The sequence below is a fragment of the Cyprinodon tularosa genome, unplaced genomic scaffold (assembly GCF_016077235.1).
Source record: "Cyprinodon tularosa strain WSP-4 unplaced genomic scaffold, ASM1607723v1 ctg339, whole genome shotgun sequence".
Classification (NCBI taxonomy): Eukaryota; Metazoa; Chordata; class Actinopteri; order Cyprinodontiformes; family Cyprinodontidae; genus Cyprinodon; species Cyprinodon tularosa.
In genome coordinates this window covers 359,014-380,960 of record NW_024039051.1, presented here as the reverse complement: position 1 = coordinate 380,960, position 21,947 = coordinate 359,014, and the positions used below count along the sequence as shown (strand labels likewise).

General features: G+C 39.3%; 1 protein-coding gene across 4 annotated transcripts in view; it reads right to left on the bottom strand.

Annotated features, from left to right (window-relative positions):
- The window catches only part of LOC119789437 (coiled-coil domain-containing protein 136-like), a 51,646-nt gene extending 33,001 nt beyond the window's left edge, over positions 1–18,645 (bottom strand). For 3 of the 4 annotated variants that reach the window (XR_005281588.1, XM_038294314.1, XM_038294315.1), the window contains exon 1: positions 18,274–18,645. Coding sequence is in view for 2 of the 4 variants with exons in the window: in XM_038294314.1 (XP_038150242.1) it covers positions 18,274–18,325 (52 nt within the window). In the remaining 2 variants the exon portion in view is untranslated. Of the gene's footprint in view, positions 1–18,196 lie in introns of all 4 variants that reach the window. The other variant, XM_038294316.1, reaches the window with a different exon arrangement.
- Positions 18,646–21,947: the final 3,302 nt, after the last annotated feature.

The window sequence follows — 21,947 nt, the reverse complement described above, 5'->3', positions numbered from 1 at the left end:
AGAAAAACAACAACCATTCCGGACGATAATGCGGAGAGCAGTCTTTATTTTCAACCCTCTTGAAAAGATTTTATTGTTATTGCACGGGCTGAGGTTGGAAAGAAGTGAAAGATTGCTAGATGCGCTCCAGCAATAATACATGTTTACTTCCATAAACACACACACTCGCTCATGATTTTATTGCGTCGTCTACTGCGCGTGTCGTCTACTGCGCATGCGGGACACTTGCGTTGTGTGAATGCAGTTCACACAGGAGATTGAGTACAAGTCACGTTTATCTGGCTATGTGAACACCCATGCAAAAGAATTGGATTTCACAACAAAAATTGGAATTGAGCATCAAGGCCTCCGTGTGCAAAACTGTTTGGTTCCTGTTCACTGATTCTCTCTATGCATGCTAACTGAGCCTCAGCTGTTTTTCAAAGATTGATGGGAACATTTTAAGCTGGTAAAAACATACCATACAATATTTTTAGCTGTAATTTCTACAGAGTGTGAGAAGAACCAAAAGAATGTTAATACTTTTGCAAGGTACTGCATATGCAAGACTGCAATGCCCAGGTGAATATATCTTTTTCATATTATTGTTAATTCAAAGAAAGCAGCCCCTGGGAGGAATGTACGAGGTTTCATGAACACTGGGCAATTTTTTCATTAATCTTTGATCCTGGGGTAATGAGTTAGTCATAAAGAGCCGGAACACAGTAGCAGGGAGGGAGGCTCAGCTGCTTGTATAGCCAGCGGCAGATAAAGGCCATCAAGAGACTGAACCTTCCCACTGAATATCACTCAGATTCTTTGGGACGAATGATTAGAAGAAGCCGTTTCAAGGGTTCTCTGCTGAGTCTCAGTGTAATGCAGCACAAACTCTTTAGGCTATCTTCTTATAGCCATTCATGTATCCCACAGGGATGGAATCCTCTACCAAGTCCTCAGGCTTCATTTCCTGGACATGGAGAGTGACTTGAAGAGCTGCTTTCACCACCAACAACTTCCTAGAACTTTCTCAAGTCCTCCTGAACTTTGAGGCCTCAGTTCTCCTAGTCACCTGGTAGCAGAGCTGGATGATATGGCTTGAAAATCTAATCTCCGATTTTTTTATTTCTTCCAATTCTAATTAATCAATGTTTTTCTCCCCTTTGAGTTTCATTTTAGAAATTAAACGTATACTATGCAACCGGTGTTGATTTTCCAGCGAGGCTCCCCCCAGAGGGCGAAAGTAAAAGTGCACTGTTGTAAATATGCTCAGCTGTTCTCCTGGTTTCTCCGTCAAGCCAGGCGCGGTTGTTTTCAACTTAGCAGACAGGCGAACGCAACGAATCACCATGTCTACTGCGGTAAGTGACTATTTTGTTACAATTTTCGAGCTTAATAATTTTGCATGTTTTCATACATTATTTGTTATGCATGTGTCTAAATAACAAAGATTGTAGTTAGCCAAGTTCTCGCCGTAAAGCAAGACCGACTCTCGCGATGCACGAGACTTCTGAGCCTGTGGGTGCGGGCCGTACTGCAATTGCAAGTACGGTATTTCCCCTACAGACCACCAGGGCGGCAGAGAAAACCTTTGTTCGACTTGAAATGACTCATTTAATCATCCAAAACGTTATGGAACACAATAATTAACTGAAAAATGTTGCATTGTGTGCCTTTAAAAGAGACATATTTATTTTAAAAAATTGCATTGTTTTCAAAAAATGTATTAACATTAAAAAAAAAATTCAAGCTTTGAAAAAAGCTGTAAACCAAACAAAACAATGAATCTATAACAAACTAAACATTTGCAGCTAGTAGCATCAGACAGGGATAAATGAACTCATATTAATCTGAGCTATGGACACCCAAAGATTGGTAGATTGGTGAAAAAAAATCAAGATTTTCTGATAATCATATCTTCATAAACAAAACATTTGATTAATCATTTTTTTCAATTAATCGTCCAGTCCTACCTGTGTCATGATCTGGCCTGTTTGCTCTCCCTTAATTAGTCATTCCTTTCATCTGTCTGTTTTCCCTCCCTGCCTCAATTATCATTTATTCCTCTCACCTGTTTCCTCTGGTTTATATTCAGTTCAGCTTGAGCATTCAGGGCCAGATCATTACTTGTCTTTCTGTTAGCCTGTCTGTTAGTTTTGTTCCTTGGTTCATGTCCTGGATCCTAGCAGCCAGTGGAAAGAGGGTTTTAGTGTTTGTCTCGTCTCCTGATCGTCCACTGTTCCTCCCCCACGGAGTCCTCTGGGTTTTTGGCTCAATATGTGGGGAGGTTCAGCTTTTATCTAGTAAGCCTGGCTCCAGGGAGGAGACCAGTTTAAAGTCCTGCATCAAGTTCTGGTTCCACGTCCTGTCTCGGCTACCCTCTTCCACTGAGCCTGCCTATCTGCACCTGATCCTGTCTGCTCCTGTGTATGACCGTCTGGTCATGCTTCTGGTCCCAGTCAGACTCTGAACCCGCCTGGGAGCCTGTGGATGCCTGGATCCTGCCACCTGTCTGTTCCTGCCTGATCTGGATCCAGTTCCTGTCTGTTCTGGATACCTGACCAGGATCGGCTTCCAGCATGACCTCTGGGTCTGCAGCACTTGGGGACATTCTTGGACTGGACTGTTAAACCAGGTAAGTGACCAATTCAGATATTCATCTTCTGTCCGATGATCATGGTCACTTACCTGTGTTTCTCCCACTACAGAGTGTCTGAGATTGGGCGGTGCCCCGCCCCCCCCCCGCCTGCAGTGACGCGAGCCACAGCTCCACTTTAGTTTGTGTTTAATAAACCTTTTTGAACTTTCCTACTGACTGTCTCTCCTTGAATTCTGGGTCCATCTGTCCTCGGTTCATGACAGCCTGGTACCTCAATCCAATTCAATTCCATTCAAAACGGAAATTATTCTTAGTTCTTATTTCAACCGGTACGTATTTTAGCTGCAAAATATAAATCAAGATGCTATGATAAAAAAAAAAAAAAAATGATTGAAACCTTACAGGGGTCTCTAAAGTGTGATTTATTATCCACACTTAAAAATTCATGCAATAGTCCTATAATATTCTGATGTTCTTTTCTCCTGCTAAGTTTTTTGTAATCTCTTAGTTTTGATTGTATGTTTGCAGAAAAAACACACACAAAAAAACATCTTGAAACACCAAAGCACAATTTTCAACAGCACATCTATATCCAAGTTGCAACATCTTTTGTCGTCTACCTGTTTGTTAGATGCTCCTTAAATAGAGCTGTTACCAACTGGGAGAGCAGGCGCTGCACACTTTTAATGGCTCACTTCTATTCCTCACTTCAGGCACTTTTGCAACATCATTAAAAAACTGTTATTGTCACAGCCTAGATGAAAATAAGACACCTTCAGTCTTCTAACTTAGAAATGTTATAATGGAGAAACTAAATTTCCTCCCTTTTAATAATTCAGAACATGTAAAATTGTTGCATTGTATAAAATCATTCAAATGTTTTGACTAGTGCATCTTCAAGCTTGTGAAACCGCAAGGTTTCTCAAAAGAAATTCTCAGGGAAATTGATTTAAGATCCTCAATTAGTAGCTTTAGAAAATCAAAGAAGAAAGAAGGAAGACTTCACGCTTCGCCTTCTTTTGGAATTAAAGTCCAGCAGCTTTTAGACGGGTTTCAAACATCAACATTTTGACTGTTTCTGTGGTCATTTGTGGTAAGAGTTTGCATCATTCTCTTTTCTGTGAGTTTTTTTTACATCATTTTTGTGTTGCTCTTGTCTTTTTGTGTTTATTTTGCAGTTTGCATCATTCCATGTTTCCATAGCTTGTTAGTCTGTTTAGGGCTGAGCTGCAACCAGAATGTCATTGATGTCTAATATTATATTGATCAAATTCTGTGGATTATTTTTGATTGTTTTTAGTTGTGCTGCACTTAAAAAGATACTGAACTGTCAAGCAAAGTGTAGGAATAGAACTTTAATATCAGCTAATGCCTATTTTGAACTTAATTGCAACTGTTTTGGGGGACATATTAGTGATGCATAACTAATATTAATCAAATTTGGTACAATGTAGCTTTTAACAAATCCATGCAAACAGATTAAGTAATGTTTGAAACAGGAACCTCATGAGTTCTATTTTTATTTTGCTCCTTGGCACCCAGCAGGTCCCCTATTGAGTGACTGAATCTCCTGAATGCAATAAATCATTATGTACAAACTTAGATCTATTGATAACCAACCAATAATTAACTCTTTCAGCTTTATTCAAAACAAAGCTGCTTTAAAAAGCAGTTTTTTTCCTCTGCAGCTAACCTTTTATTTAGTCATATTTTAGTAGCTACATTTTCAAAATTAATCTTCTTTTATTTATTTTTACTGCAATTATATTTTTAAATTACAGTAATTGTTTTTTTTTATTCTTTTTATTTTTCTTTATCTACTAAATATATTGTTTTCTTATTGCATTTCAACCACCAATATTTTGTATTCTATTGTTGTTTTATGGGAGAAACAAAAAAATTATGCCAGTGATAAAATGATGTTTCTCCCATTCAGAAAGTGTTTTAAATACAAATTTTAAAAGTGTCCTGTATGTTTGCATTCAGGCCTTTTTCATAAGATTCCCACAAAAACATAAGAACCAACAATTTCCATCAGAAATTACCTGAAAAGTCAACAGAGCCTACGTGTTTCTATGTGAATCTCTTTACAAATCTGTTTTGTGATGCCTCAGAAGTTTCTTAGAAAGCATTAATCAACTAAAGACAAAAAAAGACCAAGAAACACAGTAGAAGTGTTATAAAAAGTTTTGAAGGTTAAAGCAAAAAGACAGACATCTTTTAGCTCTATCCATCATGTTAAAAATAGAACCAGTGGCGGTTCTAGACCAAATGTACCAGGGGACCAGGAGGGGGCCAGCGTGTTTTCATGGAGGCATGAAATACAAAACAGGGCAAGTTATTTAAATATATCAAGATAGCTGCATGAAGTGAAATTTCTCTTCAGTTAGGTTCAATTAAAATTTAAAATGTAAATTTCTTATTAGGTCAATATACATTCATAATTTAGTAATTTTAAATATTTTTTACCTAATTTGAGTTAAAATTTCCATTTTCTATACCAGAGGTTTTTGAAAGTATGAAAAGGTGAGCCCCCCTCCAGGGAGCACTATGCCTGCTGCATATTAATGGAGGAGCAGAGGGTCATTAAAACAAGAGAGCTAGCCTCTAAAACAGACATGGCTATGGCTTGATGCTAACATGTTTGTTAGCTGTCAGAATTCTGAGATTAAAGTCAGAATTCGGAGAAAAAAGTCAGAATTCTGACTTTTTTTCCCATACTAAACTGAAATAAAATTTAAAAATCAGTTAACCTTTTTTTTTCAGTGGCCCTAATCCTCTTCCGTACTTATTAATGTACGCTGTCCCTGTCAAATAAATAAATAAATTACAAATAGAAAAAGAGCAAAAACTTTTATGTCTGAATGTGAACAGAGACATTCGCTCGTTGACTTGCAATCGCACCAAAGATCCTTTTACAAAGGTTGGACTCAAGGGAACTATACCTTTTTTTATTGTTTTCACTATTTCCCTTGTATTGTTTTTTAATTAGGAACCGCTTTGTGTTGATCTTCCATGTTGGATCCCAATAAAATAGCAATAGTGATTATAACCTAAAAAATGAGGAGATGTTCAGGTGGTTTGAAGATTGTTGCATGAAAGGTATATGAATAAACCTTCCCTTTACTAAGGACTCTACCTCGCCTCACCTTGAGAGTGAAAGTCGAATCAGCTGTGGTCACACTCGTGATGCCTGCCCTGCTGGGCCTCGGTCACGCAGAGATCATTTTAGACATGGATGCAGCACGCATCCAGGAGCAGGGTTGGACAGAGCAGTCATCTCAAAACGCTGCAGGCAGAGGATAGCTATATCTGAAAGCAGCACATTCCCTCCTAATCACATTGCTGCAAAACACATTGGCCACATTGGAACAAACAATCTGTCAGAAAAGAGCGAACACAAGCAGGTCATGTGCTTTTTGTGAGCATCTCAAAATACCTGTCTGAAATTAAATTTGCACATTAACGAGGCAACATTGCCTCTCTGTTTCGCCTCTGACTGGGCGCTCAGTGCTGGAGCTGCTCACCTAATGGAATTTGCACGCTGCAGATTTGAATGGAAAAGTGAAAATTTGGCAAACAAAGGCGTGCATTGAGAGGGAGGGATGTGACGCATACTGACGAGCTGTTCAGTGAGGAAGGTGTAATTCTGCTGTTGTCAATGTAAATAAAACCTTTATATTAACTTTTCTGACAGGAAAAAAACATATGAAGGTTTATTTAGGTGATTAAAACCATGGAACCTACACATTGTTGCAGAATTATTTCCCCATTTTTGGCAGACACACTCCCTACACTCTGTGCTCTCACCAAACAACAAACCCTCTCACAGACACTTGACGAGTGGTCCGAGCTGTTGAGTCCAAACTCACGAGGATCGTGACCAAGCATCAAGAAGTCACAAAACTCCAACAATCTGGCATTCGAGATCAAAAGCACTCACGCTCCACAACTTTTTGACATTGCATCACTTTAAAAAGCTAAACTTTTTTTGTATTTTTATTGACTTATCTGGACAAAGCAGTGCAAAAAACCAGATATTCTAATCAGTTTGTCCCTTTAACAAACGTCAAACGCTGCCCTAGAGTGTACTGCAATATGACGGATTATAGTACTCTAGTTTAATCAGATAGAGAGAAAACAGGAAAGACGTTTTATTAACAAAGATGCCACAATATATGACTTTTCAACAACAATGCCACTCTATGTGAAAGCCAAGGCCTCTGTAGAGGGTGCCGTGACCTGAAGCTTTTACTGCTGATCAGAGGTGAGCATTTTTACATAAAAAACTGACTTGACTTTGATGCACAACTTGATAGAAGGATAGAGCCTTCAAAGGAGCAGCAGGCTTCACAGGAAGATTAAATAAGGCAGAATGGGACTCTATCTATGCAGCTGGCTTTTAATTAGGGGATCAGAGTAAAGGAGGAGGAATATTCAGTGAAACGTAAATATTTCTAATTTTTACTAGGGGTGTAAATAACAATCGTTTTGTATCGATGCATCGATCCAGCAGCCGACGATCCGATGCATCGAAAAGTCCGCAAGAGAATCGATTCATTTTATTTTTCTATTTTTATCCATTTGCTCCTAAACATAATTCTCCCTCCCGTGCTGCGGTGGCGCTAAACCTATTTTGCCCTCCTACCTCGCTTCCTGGTTATACTCTTACAGCAGTGTGTTGCAGTGAGCTTGACACAAACATTTTTGATTTATGCTCAATATTAAAGCGTGGTCTGTGCCACACGCTGTGGGTCTAGATACGGCCGAGGCGGCGAGGAAGTGGGGGCGAGTTTATACGACGACGGAGGGACATGAGGGCCAAAAAGAGCAGAGATCCAGGTGGAAAAAGGGTCCCAGCGTTCTCGCGCACCTCGCTCTTCTAGCGGGTCAAACTTCACGAGTTGTTTTCCGCAATTTCGGTCATAAAAACTAAACAAGCCGGCCTCCTGTCTGCGGCACTGTCTGCGGTCAGCTACAATTTGGGGGAGGAGCAGCGGAGCCTCTGCGGAGGGGGCGGGACGTATGGAGCCGAGGTATTGAATTGCACTCATTGCACTGATTTTGTGCAGTATTTTCTGATGCAAGGCCTTATTATTTTTCAGTGAATTAGGTTTTAATAGGAATAGGTGGAGTGCAACTTTTCTACTTCTATTATTTGCTGTTGTTTCTCAAAAAAATATGCGTAGCGATATTACAGCTTTCATTGATTTATTTCAAATTTGAAATATTGTCTCGCCTGTAAAGTGTAAAAAAAGAAAAACAAAAAAGAACCAATTAATCGAATCGAATCGTATCGTGGTGTATTCGCGAGTAACGAAAATAATTGAATCGTTGGGTCAGGAAATCGATACTGAATCGAATCGCCACGATGGATGTGATTTACACCCCTAATTTTTTACTGGAAAAAAATAGCCCAGATTTGTTTTTTACCACTCTGTGTTGATGTATCTTAAAATTCTTACTTGGTTATGACTATAGAGTGATGTGACAGAATGTGAAAGAAGTTCAAGGGTTATGAAAACCTTAGCGAGGCACATTAAACACCTTACAGAGTCACCGTGGAAACCAGTGAATGTGACCCTGGTGCTTTTAAGGCTGGAACAGATTGCATATTAAATATGGATGGAGATTTCCAGAAGGAGAAATTCAGAAGCAAAGAGCTGTCATTTCATCCTAACTTCATGTGACAGCCTTCATCCTCGCTGCATCTCAGAGTCATTTATGATATGATCTGAAATGGGGGCGCAAAGGATTCTGCTTGCTTGGACCTTAATCATTTCCCACACTAAACCCAATTGCGCATTATTGCAGCGAGAGCAACAGTTGGCAGTAAAAAGCAACAACAGCAGGCTGGAAACTGGTGCTGCAGGCTTTCACAGGTGTGATGCGATGGCGCCTGCTACTGAAGCATGAAAATATGATTAGACAAGTGTGTCAGTGGTGTATCTGTGTGACACATATGTGTCTAAATCGGGGAAATATGTTGTTTCCATTTGCTTCCGTGTGCTCCTTAACTTCTCTATATCTGTGTAAACCAGGAAATTCGACATTAAGGGGGGTGTTTTATTCTAAGACATTGTCTAACATCCAATTAAAGTCATAATGTTTTGATTAGTGACAACCCTAAGCCTAAAAGGATCTCCTCACACTTCATAGATCTTTATAAGATGATATATTACAATAAGCGAGGAGTGTGGACTCAGGTCCCGTTTGGAGGCTGGCTTTTTATGTTTTATTAAAGACATTCCTACGCAGTTTCTGTGGCCCAGTACTTTTCTGCTTTGCAGTTGGGGCTGCTGCAGCAGCAGCGTCAGTCCAAGAACCTAGATGTTTTTGAGTGGATCATTGTCATTGCTTTTTTTAAAGCAGGTACAATAGATAATAAATATCTTGTGATAGAACAACATACCAGTTAAGAAGGCGGGGAAATGCTAAACAGGGTTTTCCACCTTTTTTTTTTTGAAGAATTAGGATTTTAAGTAATGTTCCCCAAAAAGGAAAAAAACGAGCTCAGTCCGATAAGATGATACACATCTTTGATCAGCTATTTTTTAAAGTTTTGTTATAGCTTCCATTTCAAATAGGCCTTTTTAAAAACTGTTGTTTTTTTTTTTAATGCTTTGATCTTGTTGGATGTCTGGTGTCATTCTGCTAGAAGTGTAGGGTGACCAGATGCCCCAAATTGGGCAGGAATATGCTGCGTTTTTCACTTCTGTCCTGCAGTCCCACAAATCTAAATTATATCTCTTATTTGGCTGGTTTAAATTAGAAAATAAAAGGTTTAAAAATGCAAGGAAAGCAGAGCAGTTAAAGGATTTTGATACAAAATAGGATCGAAACTACATTTGTAGAAAATAAAAATGCAACCACAACAAAGTCAGTGAAATGGTTTAGAACTGGGTGAGGCCAGTGAAAGGTGATTCTTAGAAAGTTTGTAGCTCAATTTGCAAAAGTTCGTTACAAAATACAGTAAAAAAGCTGCAAATGGCCCAAATTGTCCCTTAGTGTCCCAAATTATTTTTTTGAGATCTAGTCGACATACTGGAAGGTGCACCTTTGGCCTTAAGTCTCTTGCAGCATCTTAAAGCTGTACTTTCAGTATTTGCCTGTTTGCTTCATCCATCTTCCTATCAGCTTTACTGTCCCTGCTGAAAAGCAGTGCAGTGTTTTGCCCTCGTCATCATATTTCATGGTAGGTAGGATTAACTTTGGATGATGTAAAGTTTTAGTTTCCAACCTACCAGAATGTTTTGCAAAGAAGAACTGAAGGGAGTACATCCTTTAATGTATTTTCTGTATATCGGGTTTGGCTCGTTGAAATTGCAAACATGACATCGTTGGTTTTCGTTCGAATATGGCTTCTTCTCACTTTTTCGTGAGAACAGATTTGTGGAGGACAGAACTAATTGTTGACCTGGATCCCTGCAGCTCCTCCAGTTAGCATGGGCTCTTTAATTCTTTGGCCAATGCTCTCCTATCCTGGGCCAACAGTGGCCCAACAGATGGCCTTTTCTCGGTAGATCTGCAATTATGTCATATTTTCTAAAATAACTGATCTTTTTTATGTGTTTACATTTTAGGAATTTGTTCGGTAACCTGACCCTCCTTGTAACCTGACCCAAATTGTACGGTGGCTAAGGGCGCAAACGGATGAATTCACAGCAAAGTCAAGCAGCCATATAAACACAAAAATTAGACTATCACAGGAAATAGAGAAGCAAAAGGAAAACTTGTTGGAAACACAAAAATCGCTGCAAACAAATATATTTAGCAAATAGTTGAAAAGCTGAAATTAATTTGACGGAAGAGCTCCAGCCCAGTATGCAGAGACAATCATTGACTCATATCGGGGCAGATAATAGGCATTTCTATGAATAAATGTCTATGGAGCAGATCTATTTTTTTTTTTTATGGAATGCCATCTTGAGGAAATCTGGAGGGAAGAAAGAAAAGCTAAATTTTTCTTTTGCATTATCTCTCTGAGCATCCCATGTATGCCTTTACTACGGGTGCAGGCCCTTATGAGTTGATGTTAATCTGTCCCTCATGGTCTGCAGCACTTTCGTTATGCGAGGATAGTTTGCACCTTTTTTTAAACTTGTTGTTTTTGTTACCTGCATCATTTTCCTTTGCATGCTAACATTATTTAAATGTTTGCAGCTTTTTTACACTTGCACCACTCTATTTCCTATGATTAAAGAATTTCTCCTTTGCAGTGATTTTACTTTGCATGTGTTTTGTGTGTTTCTCCCTTGGTCTCCTTTTTTTGCACTGGTCCAATTTTTAGGTTTGCAGGATTATTTTTTTATTCACTTTGAATTAATACACACTTCTAATGCAAATGTTCAAACAGTTTTTATTTTCCTACTTGTAAAAACCTTCCAAAGCTGTCCTCAATTTTTTGGTGCTTCATGTTCAGATATCTCATTTAAAATACTATTTTCTATTTTTTTTTAATTAGAAATAAGTAAAAGTTTAAAAAGATATGAGTATCTGTTTTTTGTAAGGCACTTTACGAGCACTGCATCTAATAAACAAGCAGACAACCATGTTGAAGCTGCATATGTTAAAAATATGTATGTTGGCGTTAAATCACTGTGTAGGAGGTCATGCATAATGCACACCACCCACCACCCCAACCCCTGAAAAGCAGCCTTGTTTTGTCTGACATCATAGCTTTTCCCCTGCACCGCCATACTTCCTCAGCTACATATAAAAAAGAGCAGAGAGAAGGGAAGGAGTTTGGAGAAAAACAATCAGCAACATAAGAGCACAGCTCTGCTTTAAATCAAGGCTTTACTCGCTGCTCCTCTCACCATTAAACACTCCGCAGGACCAACCATGTGAGGCGGTCCATCCCACTGTGACCTCTGATATCAAAGCCTCAACATATGGACCGTCTCCATGGTAATTTAGATGGACTTTGCTCACAGGTTGGCATACATTTTGGCTTTTTTTCCCATCACTGAGTGATCTTATCAAGATCCAGTTCACTCAACATTGCAGGATAAATGCTGACTCTAAAGGTTTAGTGAGCAGATAGAAATAGGGGCAGAGGTCCTATGAGGTTAATGTTAGATTGGTTCCTATTATTTGTGCTTGGAATCTGAGAACTCAGGGGAGATTTAGGAGCAACAGAAATAAGAGAAACTAAAAAGGCCACACACATTCAAGAGTTAACATTATGTTTGAGTTTAATAACAAAAAAAAGTCCATGTTTGCACTTTCCAAAATAAATGGAGGGAAAGTGGGTCAATGGAAGAGAAAGACATTCTGGCCTTATTAAATGAGTATGCAGATAAATAGTGAGTCTTTGGAGGAGTGAGGATATTTTGTGCATCCATGGGCTGTACATTACAAGACATAAATGTTAGGAAAGCATTATAACAAGTGATGCAGCAATAATCTGTTTGATCACAAATCAGCAAATCCCACCTGAAAGCAATCTCTGCGAGGTTTTAAGGCGATTCAGTCGGACAAAAGAAAGACGCAGGGAAGCATAAAGCAAAAACGATGCTGCAAATTTTTTAAAGAATAAAGAACCTGAGGGTGAGAAGCTGTCCACTGATGATATCTCACCATTTCCAGCAGCCGGGAAAGATGTGAAATCAGCAGAAAGGGGCTGCATGAGTTCCCAAACTGCACTAATTCCCTTGGGAACGTCAAGAATTCTCCCATTATGGAACAAGGCAAGAACAAAACTACATACGGCTGACTTCATTTTGCAGAGTGCTTTGAAATTAATTCTTAAATAAGGCATTTATAGGGACAGGGACATTTTTTCCAGGTAAAACATATTTAAATGGATCTTTTTCAATGAAATTCACACAAAATGCTGGTAACAATGCAATTAATCATCAAGTAAAAAAACACTTTTAAATAAGTCTGTAATATCTTTATAGTGTGTGAAAATAGTGTTTTGCCTGGGTCAGACTTTAATCCAGTGCTGCCAGAAAAATATTTGTCAGTGACAACAAAAAAATAAAGTACCACTTGGCGAGAGTCATCAACCGCCTGTCACGATCTTGTCGTGTAAAACTGGCTCTTTTCTCTTTTCATTCACCTGCCTAATTCCGCCCATTTTCTCATTACCATTCATCCGGTTCCACCTGCTCCTGATTCTATTTAACCAGCCATCTAACCAGTCATCAGGGCCAGATTATTTTCGAGCCAGTGGTGATAGTGTTTCAGCGTTACCTTAGTGTTTCTGATAACCTGTTCCTGACCTGTTCTGCCTCTCAACCACTGAGCCTGCCTGTTCCAGTCTGATCTGTTTGCCTGACCTATCTTTGGATGCCTGCTGGATTCTGCCTGTTTGCTGAACTTGGAGCTGCTTCCTGTCACTGACCTGAATTTCCTTTCGGAACCTCTTTGGACTTCTGATCTCCTGGTTCTGAATCCTGAACAAGTCCTCAATACCAGCTTGGGCTCAGCACTCTGGATGATCCTGCTTTCCTTTGTCTGCTTGGATATGGTCTCCTGCTTGTTCTCAATCCTCCAGGCCTGCAACATCTGGGACAATCTGGGCGGGACATGCCACGTCTTGTTGGCAGCCCACCGGCTTAATCCCACCTTGTTCTCTGGGCAGGAACTGAACTAGTAAACCAGGTTAGTGACTCACGTTCATAAAATTCCTCTGCCAGATTAAAGCGGTCACTAAACTGTGTTTCCTTTCTGCAGAGGTTCTCACTGCAGATCCAAAGTTTTTAAATAAGACATTTGAATTATCCAACTGTCTGTCTACCTTAAGTACTGGGTCCCCTGTTCTGAGCACTGACACGGCCGATGGTTTTATGAGTGCTAGACTCCACCGCAGAAGAAAACCGGATTGAAATCCTCCTAAAGTTTGAGGCAGAACTATTTGATTCATTGAGAACAATATAAACAGTAAATACTTTGGGTATAATTGCACCCAATATGTCTGGATGACGAATGGTATTGCTGACCTTGTATGCAAGATAAATTGTGAATTCACCAACTCACAAAATGCAGAAATGTTTCAAACCAATGAGGTGTAGTATTGCGTATGAATCGTAGGTGGCTGAAGCAAAAACCAACATGGTTGTGCTAGTGTTAGCTGAAATACACTATTTCTTTTTTTAATTAGCCAAAGGAAGCAACTTGGGCCTTTGTGGAAAAAGATAATTAAGCGTTCCACCCAACCGGATGAGTTACATTTATCAGTTAACTCTGCTGGTTGTGAAACAGATCAAGTATTTGATTTGTCACAGCTTGTACTGCTGCTCTGATTGGCTAAAAGCTTCACATGGGAGGTATGTGTCACTTGGTGTTATAACCAATCAGATCGAACAATAGCACTGAAAGGCCCTCCCTTTTATGAAGACTTTCCACAGGAGCCTTTCCAGATGGATACCCTATAGAACTCAAATGGATCTACACCTATCAATCTGGCTTATGCCAGGTTATGGCATTGTACATAAACTCCCAAATCGGCACAGAGTAAAGTTTGTAGGTGGTAACATAATGAGGGATTTTAACGAAAATAATTATCCCCCACATGGGAAGAAAGCTCTCAGTGAGTATTAGAGAAGGAAAAAATAAGGAGCAGGCAATTAATAAATTCAAATCTAATTGAAAAACGCTGTGAAAAAACTGACATTTTTAAGAGTTGGAGAAAGTCAATCTGGAGGAATTGGTCAAAATCACCCCTGCTCAATGCATGAGAATGGTTATATGGGCGACAGTGGCGTTGGATGTAGGAGTTTGCCCTGTAATCGAAGGGTTGACGGTTCAAGCCCCGACTCCGACTTTCATTGTCGTTGTGTCCTTGGGCAAGACACTTCACCCGCATTGTCTACTGATGGTGGTCAGAGGGCCCGGTGGTGCCAGTGTACGGCAGCCTCGCTTCTGTCAGTGAGCCCCAGGGCAGCTGTGGCTACAATGTAGCTTGCCACCATCAGTGTGTGAGTGTGTGTGTGAATGGGTGAATGAATGTAGTGTAAAGCGCTTTGGTCAAGTCTCCTAACTTGAATAAAGGCGCTATATAAGTACATGCCATTTACCATTTTAAATGATGCTATATATACAAAAAAAGGCTTTCATATGAAATAGTTCATTCACTTCAGTAATTCCTTACTTATATTTTGATTACTGATCTTATTTATACATGGATCTTATTGGAATTCTAAGGGATTGACTAAGACCTTATGTGTTAATAACCTCAATTAGACATGTGCACTGAGAAAACCCTGTTTAATACTTTTTCCTCTACTTTATTGTTTTTTGTTTTCTTCAAACACAGAGCCCAAATAAGTCAGGCCAGAGAATGAGGGATCTGGGACACCCTGAGGACTGGACAAACATGCCCAATTTGTTTTGTTAGCCGTGTCTCTTAGAGTTTCCCACATCCACAAAGTTTTTCTAAGACATCCCTTCATGCTGTTTATTAGTTCCAGAGAGCCTCGCTAGTGATATGGGAATTTTTGCACCACGAGTGGTGAACTCTAAAGAAAAGCCGTGTGGGCTGAGGACACTGTCAGGTACATAAGGTTATGTGCGTGTGTGTGGATGGGCGTGTGTGTGTCGGTAGGGGTGTGTGTGTGTGGGTGCTGGAGAGAGCAGAGATGATGGCAGCGTTCACGGAGGGGGAAGAAGAAACTGAGTGGGATCGCAGGGAGAGAAACGCTTGGCGGCTCGAGCAAGTGGGAGGACCAGCAAAAGATAATGCTTTTAGACAGCCTGCGAATATCAGCTGAACATCTGATGATGTTTTATTGATTAGTGACAGCGTGTGTTTGTGTAAGACCTTCTGTATTTTCCTTATGGTTGCTTCTATGAGTGTGGATTTAGCAGCATTTTTCCCATGTGAGCATAATAGAAAAACAAGAAAACTCCCCTCTCTCTCTCCAGATGTCAGATCGATGACTTATGTCTGGCTGGAAATGACCTCATTCAGAGAAAAAGCACATTAAGCCATTTAGAACCACGACTGTGTGTAACTCTGAACAATGTGACTTTACACTAGTCAACTAGCCGTGTCCACTTAATAATGCCTGCTTGACGTCCACTCCTCTTATAGTGAATCAGTCAGGATGGTTATTACTGAAGAACACACACTTGCCATGACTACACGCTGAATTTCCTCGTGTCAACAGGCAGCCTGGGGCTATGATGAAATGAAAGGTCCCTGGAGTTACGATAATGGGAACAAGCTTGTTAGGGAGGAAACATTTTCTCTTGGGACAGCCTCCATGTTATGATGGTCAATGTACAGCCTTAAGCTGTGCATCAAACAACTCTGTTAAGTATACAAAGATGTAATAAGTCTATATTGAACATTTCAGATTCTCAAAACACTTCAGGACCTTTTATTTTTCTTTAAGTTTAGATTTAATATATACTGGGAAGTTAAATCCTCTTTTGCAGTAAAATCTAATCTGATTTACTAAAAACGGTGTTGATAGGTGACTGCAAATTGTTAGCTCGTTATATCACTGGAAGACTTTTTCTGCTGCCAAGCTTTTGTAAGAATATCTGACCTTATAAGTTTTTTGTTCGATGTTACATAAAGAATAAACCAACAAGCCTTTGGCTCTGAGTTTTCATTGGTTTTATTTATATTTTGTGTTTTTCTAGTTATTTTTTTAGTTTATTTGAGTTCTTAGGTATTTCTTGTTTGCCCTCTGCTGCCCTCTTGTGTTCGGCTCCTTTCCCCAGCTCCCTTCTAGGCTCCTCTGTTCACACCTGCTCCCAATCTGCAGATTAGCCTGCTCTTTGTTTTTCTCTCCCATATATGCACCTCCTGCTCTGTCACCTTTGCTGGTTTGTCATCATGTCTTTGGCCCCTTGTTGTGAGTATTCCTTGTTTTTAGTATTTTTGGATTTTGTGGATTTATGTTTTGGGATTTTTGCTTCTATTGTCCTTTTTGGTTCATTAAATCTTGCAAGAAACCACCTCAGCTTCAGTCTCTGCATCTGGGTCCTTCAAACCTCCATTCAACCTGACAGACTCTAAATGAAGCTGCCTTATAAAGCAAATAAATTAACAGAAAACACTGAAAATATTTTATTTTCTCTCTATAGTTCCTTTTTAGGCATATAAAAAAATGACAGAGACAAGTCTGAATACCTTTGAAACTAATAGTTCTAAATCTGACTTATTCAAAATTCTGCTTTCCAATCTGAGGATGCATAGAAGTGTGTTCATCACTGCACACTTAAAATGTTATTTTTCCATCAGATTATAACATTTGTACATTGACTTTTACTGGCAATCAAAAACTTCAATGATTATAAGAATGTAGCCTACATATCTGCAGAGAGGAAGGTTTCGGTTTAAGTTTAGCTCATTTATATAGAGCCGATTCACAACATGTCACCTCAAGGCAGTTTACAGAGATAATTCAACCAGATATAGTCACACTGTTTTCAATTTTTCTATTTAAGGAACACCAGTAGATTGCATCAACTCATTGACTGCAAGGCAATCCCTCACACTAAGCATGCTTGTGGCGACGGTGGAAAGGAAAAACTCCCTTTTAACAGGAAGAAACCTCCAGCAGAACCAGGCTCAGTGTGAGCGGCCATCTGCCGAGACCGACTGGGGTTCAAGGAGACAGAAGCAGACATAGAAAAAGAAGCAGATATACAAAGTCCAGGAGACACACTCAGTGTACGTAGGTACAGTGAGGGCCTTTGGATTTTTGTTGGAGAATATCAGTGAACAAACAGCATCATGAAGACCTACTGTGAAACACTGTATCAAGCTAAGAGCATCAATCCATTGTCATTATTAAATAACACATTACATCAACCTTTACTCATCACCCCAGCAGTGACAATCTGTGGTGGCTGCATCATGCTGTGGGCAGGATTTCATTCATCCATCCATTTCTGACATGCTTTAACCCAAGTGGGGTCATCAGTCAGTCAGGAAATAGGAACAGTTCCTGTTCTGATGGAAAAATGAAAATCTAAACATAAAGTCAGAACTTTAAATGATGTCTCTTTGTTCTACACTGTGGTTCATCAGAGGAAATCCAACAAAACAACCTGAGGTTTATGACAACATTTGCCATTTAGGCATCCTGTGGAGGCAGTCCTCTTAAGTTCAGCTGAAGGGCAGTGTTTCACAGGAAGCCTGGACCCAGGCGGACCGGCAGGCCTCTGGACCTGTGGTTCCAACTGAGCGCTCTCTACACTGATAAACATCCTCCAAGCAGAGTCCCAAACAGGGCCGCCCTGTACGCACAACCATTCAAAAAATGCAAAACAAGATCCTCCCTTCTTTGGACACATACACAGAAACCATTCCAGAGATTTCTCCCTGAACAAATGGCTGATTTAGAAAATAGAGATGCTCTGAATTTATTGGAATAAAGCTGCAGCATTTTATAACCTTGCAAAGAAAAAAATGACATTTCTCAGCCTGAAATAGCATATGCTCCAGTGTAACAGAGCCAACACTGGGCCTACATTATTTCCTGCTATTGGCTGGCAGCTAGGCAACACCTCCCAGCGTGCTGCCTCCATCAAATGTCTGCAATATCTGAGCCCCAGTGCCCATTTCTCATTATGAAAACAATCATCTTCCTCTTAGCGCCTCTGTCCAGCTTGCAGTAAACATTTCCTCAGCTGAGATAAATATCAACCCGTTACCTTGTTTTTGTTTCTTTTCTGCTCTGATCCTACATGATCTGCGAAAAGCAATTTGTGACGGAAGCAGCAGCACCGACCTGTAGAGTCCAGAGTCTCTTCTATGAGTGGAGGCAGGCGCAGTCCATCCATATCCCCCCCCCCTCCTCTGCAGAAGGCGAGTGGGCGACAGAGGGTCAGAGGACTCCACCCGCCCACCTCCGCTGCTGCTGCCGCCGCAGGTAGACACGGAAAGTACCGAGCAGCGCGGAGTGGAGTGGCTCACAGGAAAAAACGAGAAAACAAAATAAAAAAATGCGGAGCTGAGCGGAGTTTGTTTCCCCTGGAGGATCTGGGGGGATCCGGGGAGCTGCAGGCTGAGCGCCGGAGCGTGGGAGAGATGCCGAGAGGATAGAGGGGAGGAGCAGGGAGGAGGGAAGGATGCTGCTTAGCCAGACGGCAAGCTCCGTCTCCCTCTGCATGGTCCCTCCCTCCCCTCTCTCCCTCCCTCCCCTCTCCCTCTCTCTTCCTGTCTGCATGCTCTACTCGCTGTTTACTACGTGAGCAGTTTTTACTACTTTTCATCTTTTCCAGTGTTTTCTTTGCTTCTCTTTGTGCGACGGAGTGTTAGGGCCAGACTGGAGATTTTTTTTTCTTCTGTTTTGAGAATGAAGTCGTAAAATTACGAAAATAGTCATAACATCGCGAGGATAAAGTCATAAAATTACGAGAATAAAGTCGTAAAATTACGAAGGTAGTCATAACATCACGAGAATAAAGTCATAAAGTTATGATAATAAAGTCGCAAGAAGAATAGTCATAAAATTACAAGAATAAAGTCATGAGATTCCGATAATAGTCGTAAAATTACGAAAATAGTCGTAACATCGCGAGGATAAAGTCATAAAATTACGAGAAAAAAGTCGTAAAATTACGAAGATAGTCATAACATCACGAGAATAAAGTCATTAAGTTATGATAATAAAGTCGCAACAAGAATAGTCATAAAATTACAAGAATAAAGTCATGAGATTCCGATAATAGTCGTAAAATTACGAAAATAGGCGTAACATCGCGAGGATAAAGTCATAAAGTTACGAGAAAAAAGTCGTAAAATTACGAAAATAGTCATAACATCGCGAGGATAAAGTCATAAAATTACGAGAAAAAAGTCGTAAAATTACGAAGATAGTCATAACATCACGAGAATAAAGTTATAATAATAAAGTCGCAACAAGAATAGTCATAAAATTTCAAGAATAAAGTTATGAGATTCTGATAATAGTCGTAAAATTACGAAAATAGGCGTAACATCGCGAGGATAAAGTCATAAAGTTACGAGAAAAAAGTCGTAAAATTACGAAGATAGTCATAACATCACGAGAGTAAAGTTATGATAATAAAGTCGCAACAAGAATAGTCATAAAATTACAAGAATAAAGTCATAAAATTACGAAAATAGTCATAACATCACGAGAATAAAGTCATAAATTTATGATAATAAAGTCAAAACAAGAATAGTCATAATATTATGAGAATAAAGTCGTAAAATTACGATAATAGTCGTAAAATTACGAGAATGAAGTCTTAAATTAAGAGTATAAAGTCGTAACATTGCGAGATTAAAGTTGTAAAATTTTGATAGTAGTTGAAAATTACGAGAATAAAAATGTAAAATTACGAGAATAAAGTCATAACATTACGATAATACAGTTGTAACATGATAATAAAGTTGTAACATTACGAGATTAAAGTTGTAAAATTATGAGAATAAAGTCGTAATATTATGAGAATAAAGTTGTAACATTACGAGATTACAGTCGCAAAATTCCGAGAATTAAGTCGTAACATTACGATGATAATAAAGTCGTGACATTACGATTAAAGTCGTAAAATTACGAGAATTAAGTCGTAACATTGCGAGACTAAAATCGTAACATTACGAGAATAAAGTCAAACAGTTACAAGAATAAAGTCGTAAAATTACGAAAATAAAATCGCAACAAGAATAGTCGGGAAGAGACAGCCTATGGACAGCGGACCGTTGTGACAGCAAATCCCATAATGATTTGCAATGAGAGATCTCCACACAAAGCATTCTGGGATATATCTGCCTCTTCTAAGGCCTTTCTTTTTTTCTCATACACTTCCTAGACACTTTTTCTCCTACGACTCTCAGCCACTTTCAAAGAACTGTGGTGAGAAAGGTGAGCTTCAATGGCTGTCTGAAACCGTAGCTCACCTCAGATATATGCCTGAAAGTGCGCATGCACAGAAAAAGATAGCTAACGGGACAAGCATGTAGGATGTCCTTATGTAAACATATCACCAGAATGATTGACAACTAGGAGGACAACTGATTTAGATGATCCACCCAGAAATAAAATATTGTCCTCTATACCTGTAAAAGAGACTGCAAATTTTAGTTGTAAAATTTATAGATTAACAATTAAATTGGTACAAGGAACAAATTATGATAAAGATTGCAAAAACAGGAAGTATAAGGATCTCAAAACAAGACCAAACTTTTTAATTGGATCTAAGGTTGTGAGATTCTGTTACATGGACACCATTGATTGTGCAGTCCCTCTGTCAGTTACCTTGCAAGCAAGGTAGGAGATTTGTGAAGTCACAAACGCCTGAAAGTACATCTTGCCAGAAGCGAACAGATGCATTAATCATGACGCAGAAATGTTTCAGATGTTCGACAAAATGCAATGACGTCTATGACGTCCAAGCATCAACCAGAGATTCAAAGCTGAAGCAAAACAAACATAGCTGTGATTGTTTTAGCTAGAGAGAGCCTCTGTTTCTTTTTGAAAAATGATTTGTGCCTTTGCGGATGAGATTTTTTTCCATTTCTCCTGACCTAGTTGTAAAACAAATAAGGCATATAAATCATCACAGTTATTACTGCTGCTGTGTTTGGCTTAGAAGGCAGGTGCCATTTGGGGATTTAACCAATCAACTAAACTTAATCATTTGTTCTGAAATTCTCTTAATTTTTGCAAAGACTTTCAACAGGAGCCTTCCCAGATGGATTCTGTATCAATCTTATTTATACAAGGTAACTCTGTAAGTACTCTGTCAGTATAAAAAATATTTTGGCATTACTCCTCAAAAACTGATCAAATAAGTAAAACTTTCTAAAACTATGTGTATTTGCCCTCAAACTGAGCAGGTCAATAAGATGATATGCCAAAGGAATTTATATGTTTGCCCTCAAAGTAAGATAATATCATATTATCCAATTGACATTAGAGAATGGAGTTGTTTTTTTATATTTTAAAGGCAATTCACCATATAACATTCGTAAATTGTCTTATCTACCTGCTCAAATCAATGGAAATATGCCTTTTTCAAGAAAAATGTACTTTAATTTCCTTTTTTGTAGTGTATGCTTTCAGTATAGGGACTGAAATATCAGGACAATCTGCAAGAACAGGTGAGGCTGTATGAGGATCTGCTCTGTCCTCATATCCGGGTCGTATCGGATTAATACCCTTAAAGGCTTTTCCTGCTTATCTGTGACGGGTCCAAAAAAAACTGAATGTCCTCCTTAACTAATCCACATTATTGACATTTCCTATAAACTGCTTCAAACTAAAGACTTTTATTGGACTTTTCTTGCTTTTCAGTCTCTTTACCTCTGAGCACTTACTGTATTTCTACAAGCACAAGGTTGGTTTACTATGCTGGTAAATATCTGCAGGTGTGATAGCAGACAGAGCAGCAGGTGAGACAGCGAGCCGTTGGGCATGATCTGTGTACACGA